At 53.6% G+C, this 13783-nt stretch overlaps 1 protein-coding gene across 3 annotated transcripts; it reads right to left on the bottom strand.

Annotated features, from left to right (window-relative positions):
* Nucleotides 1-1525: 1525 nt before the first annotated feature.
* On the bottom strand, nt 1526-10469 carry PHETA1 (PH domain containing endocytic trafficking adaptor 1). 3 transcript variants are annotated; one of them, XR_006341058.1, is made up of 4 exons: nt 10221-10469; nt 8834-8924; nt 7891-8033; nt 1526-2209 (listed from the first exon to the last, which is right to left on the bottom strand). XR_006341058.1 is itself a non-coding variant. In XM_043901850.1 (4 exons), the coding sequence occupies exon 4, from the start codon at nt 5979-5981 to the stop codon at nt 5307-5309; it is 675 nt and encodes a 224-aa protein (XP_043757785.1). In that variant the 5' UTR covers nt 5982-5997; nt 7891-8033; nt 8834-8924; nt 10221-10469; the 3' UTR covers nt 3346-5306. The 3 variants fall into 3 exon arrangements, 2 of the variants coding, with proteins under 2 accessions (XP_043757785.1, XP_043757786.1); XM_043901850.1 differs by lacking the exon at nt 1526-2209 and adding an exon at nt 3346-5997; XM_043901851.1 differs by lacking the exons at nt 1526-2209; nt 8834-8924 and adding an exon at nt 3346-5997.
* Nucleotides 10470-13783: the final 3314 nt, after the last annotated feature.

The raw sequence follows: 13783 nt of genomic DNA, 5'->3' as shown, positions 1-13783 counted from the left end.
GCCCAGGAATCTGCATTTTAAAGAACCACACCCACATCTTCCCCCCCACCCCCTAGTTGACTTAGACATCATAGATCTTAGTAAATGGGAGGCAGTTCTAATTCATTTTGCTTTGTTTGGCTTCACTGTGTGTGTCAGGCACTAGGAGATGCTGGGTGTCTCGGCGTAGTCAGTAACTGTTGAGTTGAAAGAAATCATGATCCACTTAAAGGTGTGCAGTTTATTGGGAAGATCCAGAGTAAACCTTGGGAAACCCAGAGGCAAGAAATTCAGCCAGGTTTCAGGACACTTATCTTGAGCCATTCTGTTCTCTGCCTAAGGCCACCTGATATCCAATTTGGTCTGTCATACCCACCTATTCAAAATTCCTAGGACCCTGATTGGTTCAGCTGGTGTCTCAGGACCAACTCCTGCCCAAGCAGCTGTAGTCAGGGAGAGTAGGATCAAGTGAATGGGCACGGGAGGCATTTTTTTTTTTAATCTGCGCTGGGTCTTCATTGCCACACGCGTGCTTTCTCTAGTTGTGGCGCCCAGACTTGCTTGCGGTTGCCCTGCAGATTGTGGGATCTTAGTTCCCTGACCAGGGATCGAACCTGCATCCTCTGCATTGCAGGACTGATTCCTTAACCACTGGACCACCAGCGAAGTCCCAGGAGGCAATTTTGGACGTATCTGTGCCCGGCACTGTGCCAGGCCTCAGGGGTACATGGGAGGCAGACTTGTCCCTGCTCTCTAAGGAGCTGCAGTTTTGGGGGTCTGGGTGCACTGCCCCGCCATTCCTTGGCCCCATAACTAGAGAAACAATGACAACAGAGCCGCTGGACAATGAGGAGAGGGCAGTGGCAGCAGCCCGAGTGCTTTCAGAGCTGTGCCTGGCAAGAAGAGATGTCACCGTGGCCCCAAACACAGGTAGACCAAACCAAGGAAGCTCTGAGCCCTCTGTCAGGAGTGGGCATCCGTTCTGAAACCCTAAGTAAAAAATAGTTCGTGGGCTCATCTTTAAAGTCTTGATCAGAAAATGTGAAACCTGCAGCTGACTTAAGCAGTCTTTCATTGTACCGCCATGGAAGTTATTTTGAATGCTGCAATCTTAGAAATTGGGACAAGTAGCAGGGCCTTTTCTTTAACAAACTTTGAGTAAGGTGATCTGGGGAGGGGTGCTGGTGGAGGGGAAGGTGCTGGACAGTTGGCACCAGATCTAGCCAGAGTAGAGACAAAACAGCCCTGTTAAGGAAGATAAAAGATGCTGGGCCAGAAGTAGGGGGAGGAAAGGGCTATTCATTCCATATTTGTTCACTTGGAAGAGGAGAGATAAAAGGCATCCAGGGAAAGGATGGTGGGGGGGTAAGTGGCCCTTTTCCTCCCCCAGAGAATCCCACTGTAGCCCTAACCTTCACCCCAGTGAGCTGACAACATCCTTTCTGGGGCTGGCTACCCAGAGCCATGCTCCTTAAAAGGAGAAGCTGCTGTCACTCAAGCTATCCATTAGGAAGCCTCTGACTACAAATAATGAAAAAGCCCCTCCCCCAAAGTTTTAAACATTTATTACCTCAAACAATAAGACTTCTAGAAAACGGGTAAGTTCTTGGGTCCATGATTCAGTGGTTCAGGGATATTTTCAATGTGTGCTAAACTCAGCAGGGGATCTTTTCTTTAACATGACCTACTTCATGATCATAAGATGGCTGCCATGGCTCCAGGTTTCAGACATAGCTTACTCCCAGAGCTCTTTGTGTCTTTTAAGAAGCAAGAACGCCCTTCCACTCACATCTCATTGGCCAAAATGGGGTCATACAGCCATTCTTTAACATCTATATACATGAAAAGTGATCACCACCACAAATCTAGTTGTCATCCATCACCATACATTTGGCCCTCTTCACTCCTGTCACCTGCCGCCACCCCAACACACAGCCATTCTTTAACAGGTCAAGTTTATCCAGTCCCTGCAAATCAAATGGGAGTAGCACAACTGAGAGAATTTGACTAATCATTTAGGGTGGATGGATGTTGGGCAGGGAGCCATAAATTCTGGCTTGATTGCCCTCCATGAGGTTCTCATCCCCTGCCCCCAGGCGGCTTCTCAGAATATTCCTTCTGAACACATATAGTATCCCCCAAAGACTGCTGCAGTGAAGACAACTTCCTCGACTTTGCCATGATCCTGGGATGTTGTGGTCTTCCTTAGGCAGGTGCCCTGCACACCTCCCTTGAGTCAAAAGGAAACACTGTTAGCAGGTGGCCACTGAGTGAGCTGTCACCCCTTCCACTTTCATGGCTCCATGGAAATGTTCCTAAGAAGCCTGCAGGTGAGGGCTTCCCTCCCTGGGACCCTCCCTCTTGGGGCCTTCTCTCCATGCTGTGCCCCAGGCCCTGCAGTGGCTGTGGTCACCAATGCCACAGGCAGCACCCTGACTCAGCCCCCATCTGTCAGCTGTGGTACCAGGAAGGAATTACTCAGCACAGCCTGGATGCTCATGAGTAGCATGATTCCCTGACCTCAGTATTTTTCTTGTTCTTTGAACTTGCTCTGCAGACCAAGGACTGCAGGTTACTCATCCTAAGCCACATTTTCCTGGATGCACATGATTTTTCCAGACTGTCAAGAGGCATGTGACCCAGCTCTGAATCTATGTTAAAAGGACCTAAGGAAAATAAATAAATAAATAAAAGGACCTAAAGGCTAGTCTATCATGCTGGATGACCTTGGGCCAGCCCCTTCCCATCTGTGAATCCCCCATCAGCCCAGCAACCATACGTGAGATAACAGATACACAGCATAAACACAGCGGCCATCCACCCTTTGTTCACAGCAGACATCACTAGTCAATCACAGGCTATTTCCCTCTGAATTAGCACTGAATCCTCCTCTCTCTGGGCCCTGATCAGTGAGGAGAGCCAGGTGTGGCTCTTCCCCTTTGGGGTCCCTCCCAGTTGTCAGGCCTTCAACCCACAGTTGACCTTCTTTCTACACCTCACCTTCCCCCCGGCCTTCTTCTGCCTTCCCCTCTGAAAAGGAACTTGGGGACCCCATTGCCTCACATTTCTCTCAAAGGCTCTTGTCTTCTTCCACAGGCTTCCAGAGGTTTACAGCCCTGCTCTGATACTTTTGAGCTGTGTGAACCTGGCTGATTTCTTAACCTCTCTGAGCCAGTTTCGTCACCTGTAAAAGGGGGCCAGTATCTGCCATAAGAGGTGGTAAGAATGTTCCTGACAAAGCATCAGCCAGGGAGCACTCAGCACACACTCGTCACCTCTCTTGTAGGGCTTGCTCCTGGCTCTGCCAGGCCAGTCAGTCCAGGGTTTAGACGGGGCCAAAAAAAAAACAATTGCTATCACCAGCCATTACTTGATAAACTTTTTATTTATTTCATTTTAGCTTCTATTTCCCTCTCCCAGCCTGCTTTATATCTCTCCCCTGCCCAGCTCTGGAGGCAGCCTGACCCCATGTTGGGCTTTGGGGGTGGGTGGGGGGGAGATTGTACCTTTAGAGCTTATAAACCTACACCAGGACTGGAGCCAGCGCCTCACCACACTAGCTGGATCTGGCCAGGACATGGGCACCTAACAGTTCTTAACATCCCCTGAGACCCCAGAGCCTATAGACTAGAGCTGCCAACCCCGCCCCACCACTCAGGACTTGGGGAAGTGGGGATGGGAAGTGTACCAAGACCCCCAGAGGCACCTGCAGCTGAGCAGGGCTCGCCAGGAAGAAGGCAAAGAGCCAGGTGAGATTCTTGAGGTTCCTTTGTCCCCAGCCAAGGCTCCTTGCCGCCACCCCAGGGGCAGTACCAACTACCCCCCATTGCCACTAGCCAAGCCCAGAACCAGGGCACCCTATCCCTTCACCAACCAACAAGAAACAAAAACAGCGAAAATACCAAACTTTGTTGCTAGGAGAAAAAAAGACACCCCAAAGTATTAAAAAGTAAATTAAAACTGAAACTCCAGTCAGCTGAGCCAGCAGTGAGCTGGTGATTGTAGACACACAGACAGCCCCCATTCTTCCCAAGCCCCGAGGTCTCCAAAGGCAGCAGGAAGGGGCCAAGGGCCGAGTCTGTGTCTCCAAGAGGGAGCCTCTGGGGAAATAAAGATTAGGGCGGAGGTGTCCTCAGGGGGTCCCAATTTTGAGGCACTGAGGACTGTAAACATGACCCAGCTTGAGGCCAGGGGTGTCCCAGCCCCCGGAGATTCTCCCTGGATGAAAAATGGCCACTGTGGTGAGTGAATAACAGTAAAACCAGAAGTTGAGTGCGGGGCAAAGCAAGACCTGGTCTCCCTCAGAATATTGTTGGGCGAGAGTGGGGCTGAGTTGGTGAGCACAGAGATAGGCTGTGATGGGAGAGGGTTCTGGAAGCCAGACATGGTTTGGCAGCTGCTGCTTTGCCCCTATCAGATTGGCACCTGGACCCTTTCTGGGCTGTGAGTCAGCTCAGACTCACAGGGGCACCTGCTGGGAAGTCAGCTCAGGCCACGGCTGCCCAGCCCAGGACTGGACAAGGTCAGGCGGGCTCCTGTGAGGCCCAACCCCAGGCCAAGGACGGGAGAGCTGGCTCCGGGAGAAGACAGAGGATATGGTTAAGGAGTGTTGGGAGAGGGTGAGAGCTGCCACAGGCACACAGACATGGCCCAAGGCCAGAGGGTCTACTGCCCCGGAGGCACCACCCCAAGGCCTGGCTGAGGCCCCAGGAACAGTCCTGCCTGAGGCCCCAGGAATAGTCCTGCCTTTGCTCCAGGACAGAAGCCCGGTGCAGGTCATACATGAAAACCCACACCGGTGCTGCCTTTCTGCACCTGCTGCTTATGGAGGCAGGAAGGTGGCTGGGAGCCAGGCAGCTCCTCCAGCAGGCCTTGGAGGAAAAGGAGGTCAGGCCCAGGTGTGGTGCAGCACAGCCCGGCCTCCTGACCACGTGGGGCCCAGTCTGGACCAGTGCTGACTGCGCATGTGCCTTCCAGGCCATAGATCCTGGCAGGTCCCAGTCGCCCCGGCCAAGGCGTGTCGCCAGCAACAAGCCTCTGCTCGGTGCTTCAGGACAGGCGACCAAGGCACCTGCTGGGCTGGGTTTGGGGCTACAGCTCCCACAAAACCAGCTCTCTGGCTGCTTGAGGATCATCTAGGGCCTGGAGCCTCCTGAGAATCGGGCACGGTGCCTCCTCAAGGCTAGGCTCTCTCTGAATTACAGAGGTCCCAAAGCATCCCTCAGAACCCAGCATCTCAGCGCCTTGAGTTCCCGAAGGCAGACCCGGCAGGGACCTCAGGGCTGACCCCGATGGCGATTTCCCTCACGACCACGTCCCCCAGCGTCTCAGGGCTGGGCCTGGCTGCTGAGCCACTGGCTCCTCAGCGCCCTGATCTCCTGTCCGTACCACTCGTGCAGCTGGGCGAAGGAGGCGGAATCTAGAGGCCCGTTGGGCGCCGAGGCCCGCCGGCGGGGCGGCAGTGGCGGGGGCTCGGGGCCGGGCCGGGAGCCGGGATTGGCCCTGACGGAGGCGGAGGCGGCGGGGGTCTCGGCGCTCCAGACCGCGCAGCCGTTCTCCTTGGACGGGAGCGCGCGCGGCCTGCGGGCCGGGGGTGGGCCGCCGCCCGCGCGCACGGCCGCCAGCTGCTGCTCCAGCTCGCGCACCACCAGCCGCAGGTAGTCGAAGCTGGCCCGCGACAGCGCCTTCACCCAGCCCTCCATGGCGGCCTGGCTCTCGGCCGCCAGCACGTAGGTGCGGGCCCGCGACCCGGCGAAGCGCACGGCGAAGGCGAACTCCTCGGCGGCCTCCACCAGCTCCACGGTGCAGCCCTCCAGGATGATGACGCCCACCGGCTCGCGGCTGGCCGCGTCCTCGAAGTAGAAGAGCATGTTGCCGCGCAGCACGAACCAGCGGCGGTGGTAGGCCGCGTGCCGGCCGCCCTTCTTGTACAGGAAGCCCGTGTTGTCGGCCGGGGTGTCGCAGGTGGCGTAGAAGGCCAGGCTGCGCTCGTTCAGCTTCATGGCGCGCACTCGGGACCTGTTGTCCCCCCACCGGGGCGGCGGTTATTCATGCGGCTGCCGCCTCAGGTGACCTCACACCACCCTGGCTGCCACAGCACTCATCACCACCCCACCCCACCCCACCCCCATTTCACAGATGAGGAAACTGAGGCTCAAAGAGCAGACGCGGCCTGCCCAGGCTCACACAGCTCTTCAGGAGCAGAAAGTGGACTCGAACCCGGGTCTGACTGGCCCCAGAAGTCAGGCTGGTTAACTCTCGCGCCATCCTACCTCCCCCAAATAATGGTGAGGATTCTTAGGGCATTGCCAAGCATTTTATATACATGAACTCATTTAATCTTGAAACATCCTTTAGGTGGCCGGACTAGCCTCACCCCTTTGCCAGGTGGGGAAACAAAGTACAGAGAGCTTAGTCCACTGGTCCAAGGCCACAAAGCAAGTTGGGCCGAGAGCTGAAATCCAAACCCAAGCCTCCTTTCAGGCACTGCTAATTCTATCACCCCTGGGTACCAGACCAGCTGACCTTTTGTGGTCAGATTCCATCTCTGCTGATGTCAGCTTTGATTTGCTCTTCCATGAAATAGGGATGTGAACAGAATCTATTTCAGAGGACAGTAGGGACTTCATCCATCAAACATTTATTAAGCACCTATTGTGTGCCAGGCACTGTTCTAGGCATTAGGTATAGAGCAGTAAACAAGCAGGAGAGAGTCGCTGCCCTCCTGGTGCTGATAACGCTAGTGGCAGGTGAAGGGAGTAGACAGTTAACAAACAGGCAAGGTACATCTGTCAGATGGTCTTAAGTGGTGTGGAAAATAAAAGACAGGGAGGAGAGATCAGAAGTATTAAGGACAAGAGGAGTGTTTGATTTTAAAAGAAAAACTGTACTGAGAAGGTGACATTTGAGCAGAGACCTGAAGGAGGTGAGGGACTGAGTCCCTGGGACATGCCAGGCAGAGGGAATAGCAAGTGCGAAGGCCCTGAGGTCATAAGCTGCTAGTGTGCTTGAGGTTCTTGGTGAGGCTGGAGCAGAGTGAGGAAGGGGAGAGGTGTGGGAGGCAGTCAGAGTGGCAAAAAAGATTGTTACAAAATCCAGACCAAAGGCCCAGGACTTGGTTCACTCTTACAAGTGAGAGAGGCTGGAGGGAGAGCACTGTGCACCCATTTGCAGTAGAGGAATCTGACTCTATGCACTTGGCCACAGTGATTTTACCCCAAGGAGTATATGATGGCCAGGTAGGACGGAGGTGGCGTATGAGTCTCCAGTGTGGCTTCACCCTCCCCTGGGGTTTTCATGGCAGCGCTACAAATGCATCTTGTGCTCCTACTTCCAAAACCTCACTCTACGTAGGACAGTGGCCACACTGTTCAAGAAGCAAAGTGTATAAAGTCGCTGGAGTGCAGCAGGTGCTCAGTTAATGTTCGCTCCCCAGTGGGCAGTGCCTCACTCAGGACCTGGAGGAATGAGGCTCTACCAGAAAGGAGGCTCTCTCTCCTCCGGCTCAGCCGGAGCAGCCAGCTACAGTGGGGCCCAGACAGGCAAGCTGACCCAGGGCAGAGGAGGCAGTTGCTCCATCCCCAATCCACCTCATCTCACCAGCCTACACACTCAAGAAGGGCTTCCTGGAAGAGGCAACATGGGCCATGATCTAGTGCTGATTATCAGCCTGTCCTGACCTAGTAGTTGATCTGACCAAGGCCACAGCCCCTGAATATTCAAGGTGTTTAATCTCTGCTCTGCCTCCCTGAGGTATGTGACTTCAGACTTAGGCCTCCCCTCTCTTGAGCTTCAGTTTCTTTCTCTGCAAAGTGGGAGGGATTTCTCCCAACTCCCCAGCAAGACCCACGTGGACCCCAGCCCCATTTCGCACAGGAACCACCCTCCGTACTCACCCCATTTCCCTCCTACCTCTCAGGCCACAGCTCACTTCCCTGCTCTCTGCCCAGTTGGTTTTGACTTGCTCTTCTTTGGGTTCGAAGGTCAGGTCTGGTGTGTCCAAGCTATGTGACGCTGGGCAAGCTTTAAGCCTCTCTGGGCCTCTGTTTCCGCATCTGTAAAATGGAATAATAGCACCTAAGTCAGGGTTGTTGAGACGATGACACAATGACTATGTAGAAACGCTGAGCACAGTGCCAGGCACAGTACGTGCTAAGCTCTGATAGCTGGTGATGTTCTTCTTAGCCTCCCCAAATGCTCCCCTCGGGGCTATCTTGGTGAAAGGCCCTTGGATTCCCCCCACCTCCACATCTGGTCACTCATCAGGTCACCTTGATCCCCCCTCCAACCTCTTCCAAATCAGGGGCCTAATCTCTGCTCACTGCCATCTCCCATTCTAGCTCCCCTGCCCCCCCACCATCATGGCTTGCCTGGACAGCTACAGTAGCCTCTTCACTGGTCTCCCTGCCTCCACCATGCCTGTTCCATGTTGGTGTTCTTTAGGGTAAGATCTTAACTTCTTCCTAGGCCCCGCCCCTGGGCCTACAGAGGGATCCTATAAACTAAGCCCAATCACACCCCTCCCCAACTCTAAACCCACCCATGGCTCCCTACCTGTCTCATTATAAAATCCATTCTTCTCCAGGTCTTCCAGGTTCCCTTTCCCTCTCCCTTTCCCCCTCGCTCCAGCCACCTTGGCCTCCTTGCTGTTCCACAAACACGCCAAGCATATTCCCATCTCACGGCTTTTGCACTGGCTGTTCCCTTACCTGGAATGCCTTTCCCTTATCTTCAGATGGCCAAGTTTCAGCTTGAGCATCACCTCCTCAAGGAGGAGAAGGTATCTGTACACAGGAGGACCACCACCCCGCCACATCATTCTCCCACACCTCAGCCACAACCTCAGACCCATTACCTGGGTCATTTTTGCCTGCTCCAGGAGGGCAAAGATTCTTTGTCGGAATTCCAGTGCCTGGCACGTAGTTACGTAATTGGTGCTCAAAGACCTATAGAATGAGTCAAGCAATTATCTACTTAAACCTCTCAACGGCCCCAGAAGAAGTCTCTTCCTCATCCCACATTCATAGATGTGGAAGCTGAGACACAGAGAGCTTAAATAAGTTGCCCAAAGGTACAATTCTGTGCCTAGAATGGCATGCTCTGGGCAGCCAGCCCAAGGGGGTAGAGTCTCACCACCCATTAAGGCCAAATGAAGAGCAATTTCCCTCACACTCAGCAGCTGCCCCCTTCCCCCTCCAACCCTGAGCCCAAGGTCACCAGCCAACACAGGACCCCTCTCTGCCCATGGCCCTGCTCCTCCAGCCCAGCCAGGAAGGAGGTGAGGGAAAACAGCAGGGGCACAGGCTCCAGCCTCTGGGAGGGCCTGGTCCCCAGTTTATCTCCCCACACTCCAAGAAGTTCAGAGTCCGCTGCGGGCACTACTGCTGATTCAACAGTCCCGGGCCAGGCAGGAAGCTAGAGGGGACCATCCCAGCCCCTCTCTGGTCCCCATGCCTCCTCCAATCCAGGCTTCATGGGCCTTGAGAACACAGCCTCACGTATAAAATGAGTACATTAATAGCCATCCCTCTCAGAATTGAAAATATTAATTTTGAAGAGACAGCTTGCAAAATGCTGAGCAGGTAGTGAGCACACAGTCAGAAGCTATCCCAAGGGCAAATAATTAGCTCCCAGTCTCCAGGGACACAGATCGCTCAGAACCCAGGAGTCCGGGGAAACTGAGGCATGGCTTTTTTTTTTTTTTTTTGCCACTCATTTCAAGAAAAGAAGCCAGGTCCTGGGGTTGGATCCAACTGCCCCAAGTGTCACCCAGCAGTGGACATGCTGGAGAGAGTGTGGCAGAAAAACATGTGTTGAAGAACTCCTGTCCAGCGCTGCCCTGGGTAGGGGCTGCAAGGATGCCAGGACCACCATCCCAGGCCATTGCTCCTAGCTGCCCTCTCTCCTTTTGTGTGTGGTGTGTTCCTTAAAAGACAGCGTGAGCCGTGGATGAAGGTGGTCGGTGGCAGAATGTGGGAGCCAAGTGGAGCTCTCTAGTCCGCAGAGTTGCCTCAGCGGCCGAGGTCTTTTATGGGGCTGGAGGGTCACCGGCCAAGTTCGCCCCAGCAGCTGGAGTCCCTGACGGGAAAATTACCGCTGGCTTGGAATGGCAAAAGGACAGATCCCTAGCAGAGGTCTCTCCAGACTGCGTGGGGGACCCCGAGATCCACGGCGGCCCGAGCCCACTCCCGCGTCCCTTGCAGATCCACCCGAAGGTTCCCCCCGCGTCAGGCCGGCCTTACCTCGCGGCACGGCCTAGGGCGATGGCAGCAGTGGCGGGATCGGAGGCCCGGAGGCAGGGGGCGGCCGGGCCATGGCCCGGGACCCGCTCGGTTGTGGCGGCGGCCGCGGCGGTGCTTTGTCTCCCGGGCTGCCGAGCCGGCGCAGCCGCGGGAGAGCGCGGGTCGGACGGAAGGAGGCGGAGGCAACCAGACCGCCGGAGACCCAAAGACGCCCCTCTTAACCCTTCCCAACCTTCCGCGACGGACCCGCCCCCGCTTTCGTCCCTCGCTCCGGGATTGGACACCCAGGATCCGGCACACACCCCCGGATTCGCCACGCCCTGTGGGCCCGCCCCCGGAACCACTCTTAAAGGAACAGCAACTGGTTTAGGAATTCCCAGTGTCCTATTCCGGGTAGAAGGTTAGAACCCGGAGACTAAGTGCGCTTCCAGGGGTTAGGTACACGGGGCAGCGGATTGCTCTGGAAAAAGCCTCGGGGTCCTGGGCGGGACCGTTTGCTAAACAAAGCTCTAGGCTTGAGTGTTCAAACTCCTCCTTGGCTAGCAAATTTAACGCTCAGCTACATTTGGAAAATAACCCTGCGGAAAACGTGTGATTTATTGGGGGAAAAAAAAAAGTTGAATAGAACATTCAGACGACAGGACAGTCAATATAGGACTGTTTTATATGGACAGGATGAGTGACACCCCCTACCCCTGGCCCCAGGTGAAGAAGAAAAGTTCTGGAGTTAGGCAGCCTTGGGTTCAAGTCCCAGTAAGTCACGTTTAATCACTGTGAGGCCTTAGAGAAATCCATACACTTCTCTAGCCCTCTGCTTCCTCATCCGTCCAGTAAAGACAGTCATAGTATATAAAGTGCATGGCACAGAGCTGATACTCTCAACGAATAGGAATTGCTGTTCCTTTTGTTCCATCCAAAATAACACAGTTCCACTTCCCTAGAGCTCTCTGTACTTCCTGCCCTTGCTACCTCCTCCCCACCACTCTACGGGCTTCAATCACTGTCCAGTCCTAGCCTGAGAGCAGGAAGAAACAGGACAGACCAGGATGAGCTATTCACTCTGCAGCCTTTTGTGCCTGGCTTCTTTCAGTTAGCATCATGTTTTCAAGGTTCATCTGTGTTACTGTGTTTATCAGTACTTCATTCCTTTATGATTGAGTAGTATTCCATTGTATGGACGTACCCCTTTTGGTTTATCCTTTCATCCATAACACATTAGGTTGTTTCCACCTTTGGCTTACTATGAATAGGGACAGTGATTCAGAAGAACTGGAAAGGGGAATTTGAGGACCAGAAGTGGGCTGTGGCTACCGTAACTAATCCTGGTGATTTTACCTGAAAACCATGTCTCAAGTCTATCACTTCTCCTTCTTGGCCACCACTTCCCCATCCCAAGCCACCATCATCTCTCTGTCACTAGGATGTGGGCAGTGGCCCTATCTCGGGTCTCCCTTCTGTCACTCCAACCTCCATGCCCCCTGAATCCATTCCCCATTGAGGGATTGTAGTATTGAATAAAACTCAGGTCAAATCAAGTCATGGCACTTCATTGCTCAGAGCCTTTCCATGGCTCCCCACTGCCTCAGGAGGGAGTCCAGACTCCCGTCCGTGAATGACAAGGTCCTGGAGTCCTGGTCTCTACCTCCCCCTCCAGCCTCCTCATGCAGTTTCCTATTCCCAGTCCCTCAACTTCCACCGTCTGCTTCCCTCTGTTCCCAGAAAGCATCACGCTCTAGGCCTTTGCATGTGCTGGTCCCCTTCCAGGGCTAATGCTTCAATTCTTCACCCAGCCATTGCCCCTTCCAGGGGGGCACATGACCACCCCAACACCACCCTGCTTAGTCCAATGCCTTTGTTTCCTCCAGTCACTCTTTCAACCAATATTTATTGAGCACTACTTTTTCCGAGGCTCCAGGGATACAACTTAAAAAGACAGACAAGTACATGTTCATAGCACAGTTCACAGTAGCCAAAAGTGGGAAACAGCTCAAATGTCCATCAACAGATGAGTAAATAAATGAGACATGAATGGTACATCCATACAATGGAATATTACACAGTCATAAAAAGGAATGGAGTACTGATGCATGCTTCAATGTGGATGAATCTTAAAAACATGATGCTGAGTGAATATACTGTGTGATTTCATTTGTATGAATTATCCAGAATAGATACGTCCATAGAAAAAGAATGCAGATGGGTGGTTGCCAGGGGCTAGGGGCAGGGGAGAATGGGAATTGACTGCTTAGTGGGTACAGAATTTTATTTGGGGTGAATGAAAATGTTTTGGAGTCAGAGATGATGGTTGCACAACATGACGAATGTATTAAATGCCACTGAACTGTTCACTTTAAAAGGGTTCATTTCATGTCATGTGAATTTCATCTCAATAAATTGTCTCATAAAAATGCCAGACAAGGGCTCCTGCCCTCCCTTACCAGAGAGGGGAAGAGATAAAGCAACATTTGTACAGTACATTAGGTAAGGGTAGGACCCAAGGGGAAAATGAAGTGAGGAAAAAGTGTATGAATTGTGAATGAGGATGGTGGAGTTGCCATTTCAACTAGACAGGGGAGAACTCCTGGAGAAGGTGTTTTGAGTAAAAACCTGAAGGAAATAAAGGCACAAGCCATGCAGATATCCAGAGGGAACAGCATTCCTGGCAGAGTGAACAGAAAATGCAAAGGCTCAGAAGCAAAACAGAAAACATATTAAGGAGACCAGTGTGGCTAGAGCAAAGAGAGAGAGAGGAGAGCTGAGACCAGGGAAGCCTGTGGGCTTTTCTCAGGAGGCTGAGGAAAGGAAGTGAGGTGGGAGAAGAGAAGACCCAGGAGAAGCCAGCTGCAGGCAGGGCACCTGGGTTTGATGGCTCTGTGTAAACTGTGACCTCTCTCCCCACCCACCCCCCACATGAGAAGATGCTGTCTCAGAATTTTGTCTGCTGTGTTCACGGCTGCACCCGACCTCCCGCCAGAGCGTTCGGCACATAGAAGGTGCTGGGTGACTGGGACGTGGCTCAGCTGGAACCAGTCCTCCCAGGCAGGTGCCCAGGGCACCCACCGTCTTGCATCCATATCTGGGGTTCCCAACCCTTTCCGCTGATCCCCTACTTCGCCACCAGTAGGGGAAGACAGTGGTCCAAGCTGGGGTCAGAGTTTCCTTCCACACTGACTGCCCCACCCCAGAAACGGGCAGGACCAGCCAGCCCCAAGAAGGAACTGAAATTGTTCTCTACCACAAATATGCCGGCCCAGGCCACACGCTGGGAGGATCACAGAGGAGGGGGAATGATGGAAAGGGCCGTGGTCCTCTAACTTCAGGAACCGCCCCACTCCTCTGTTGGGACAAAACCTGTATCCCGCCAGCCCGGAGCCTGGGTCCTGAGTATGGTCCAGTTTTGCCAAAGGCATGGAGACCTGGGAGTTCTTTTTCTATTTTTTTAACGTTTATGTATGTATTTATCTGGCTGCCTCAGGTCTTGGTTGTGTCATGCGGGATCTTTCCTTGTGGCGCGAGGACTCTAGCTGTGGTACAGGCATCAGTAGTTGCCATGCGCAGACTCA

This window comes from Cervus elaphus, chromosome 5 (assembly GCF_910594005.1).
Source record: "Cervus elaphus chromosome 5, mCerEla1.1, whole genome shotgun sequence".
In the NCBI taxonomy this organism is placed as follows: Eukaryota; Metazoa; Chordata; class Mammalia; order Artiodactyla; family Cervidae; genus Cervus; species Cervus elaphus.
The sequence above is the reverse complement of the archived record's forward strand: the minus strand, read 5'-3'. Positions and strand labels throughout refer to the sequence as shown.

Coding starts and splice junctions, on each gene's coding strand:
- PHETA1 (XM_043901850.1), bottom strand. CDS start 5,981: ATGAAGCTGAACGAGCGCAGCCTGGCCTTCTACGCCACCTGCGACACC.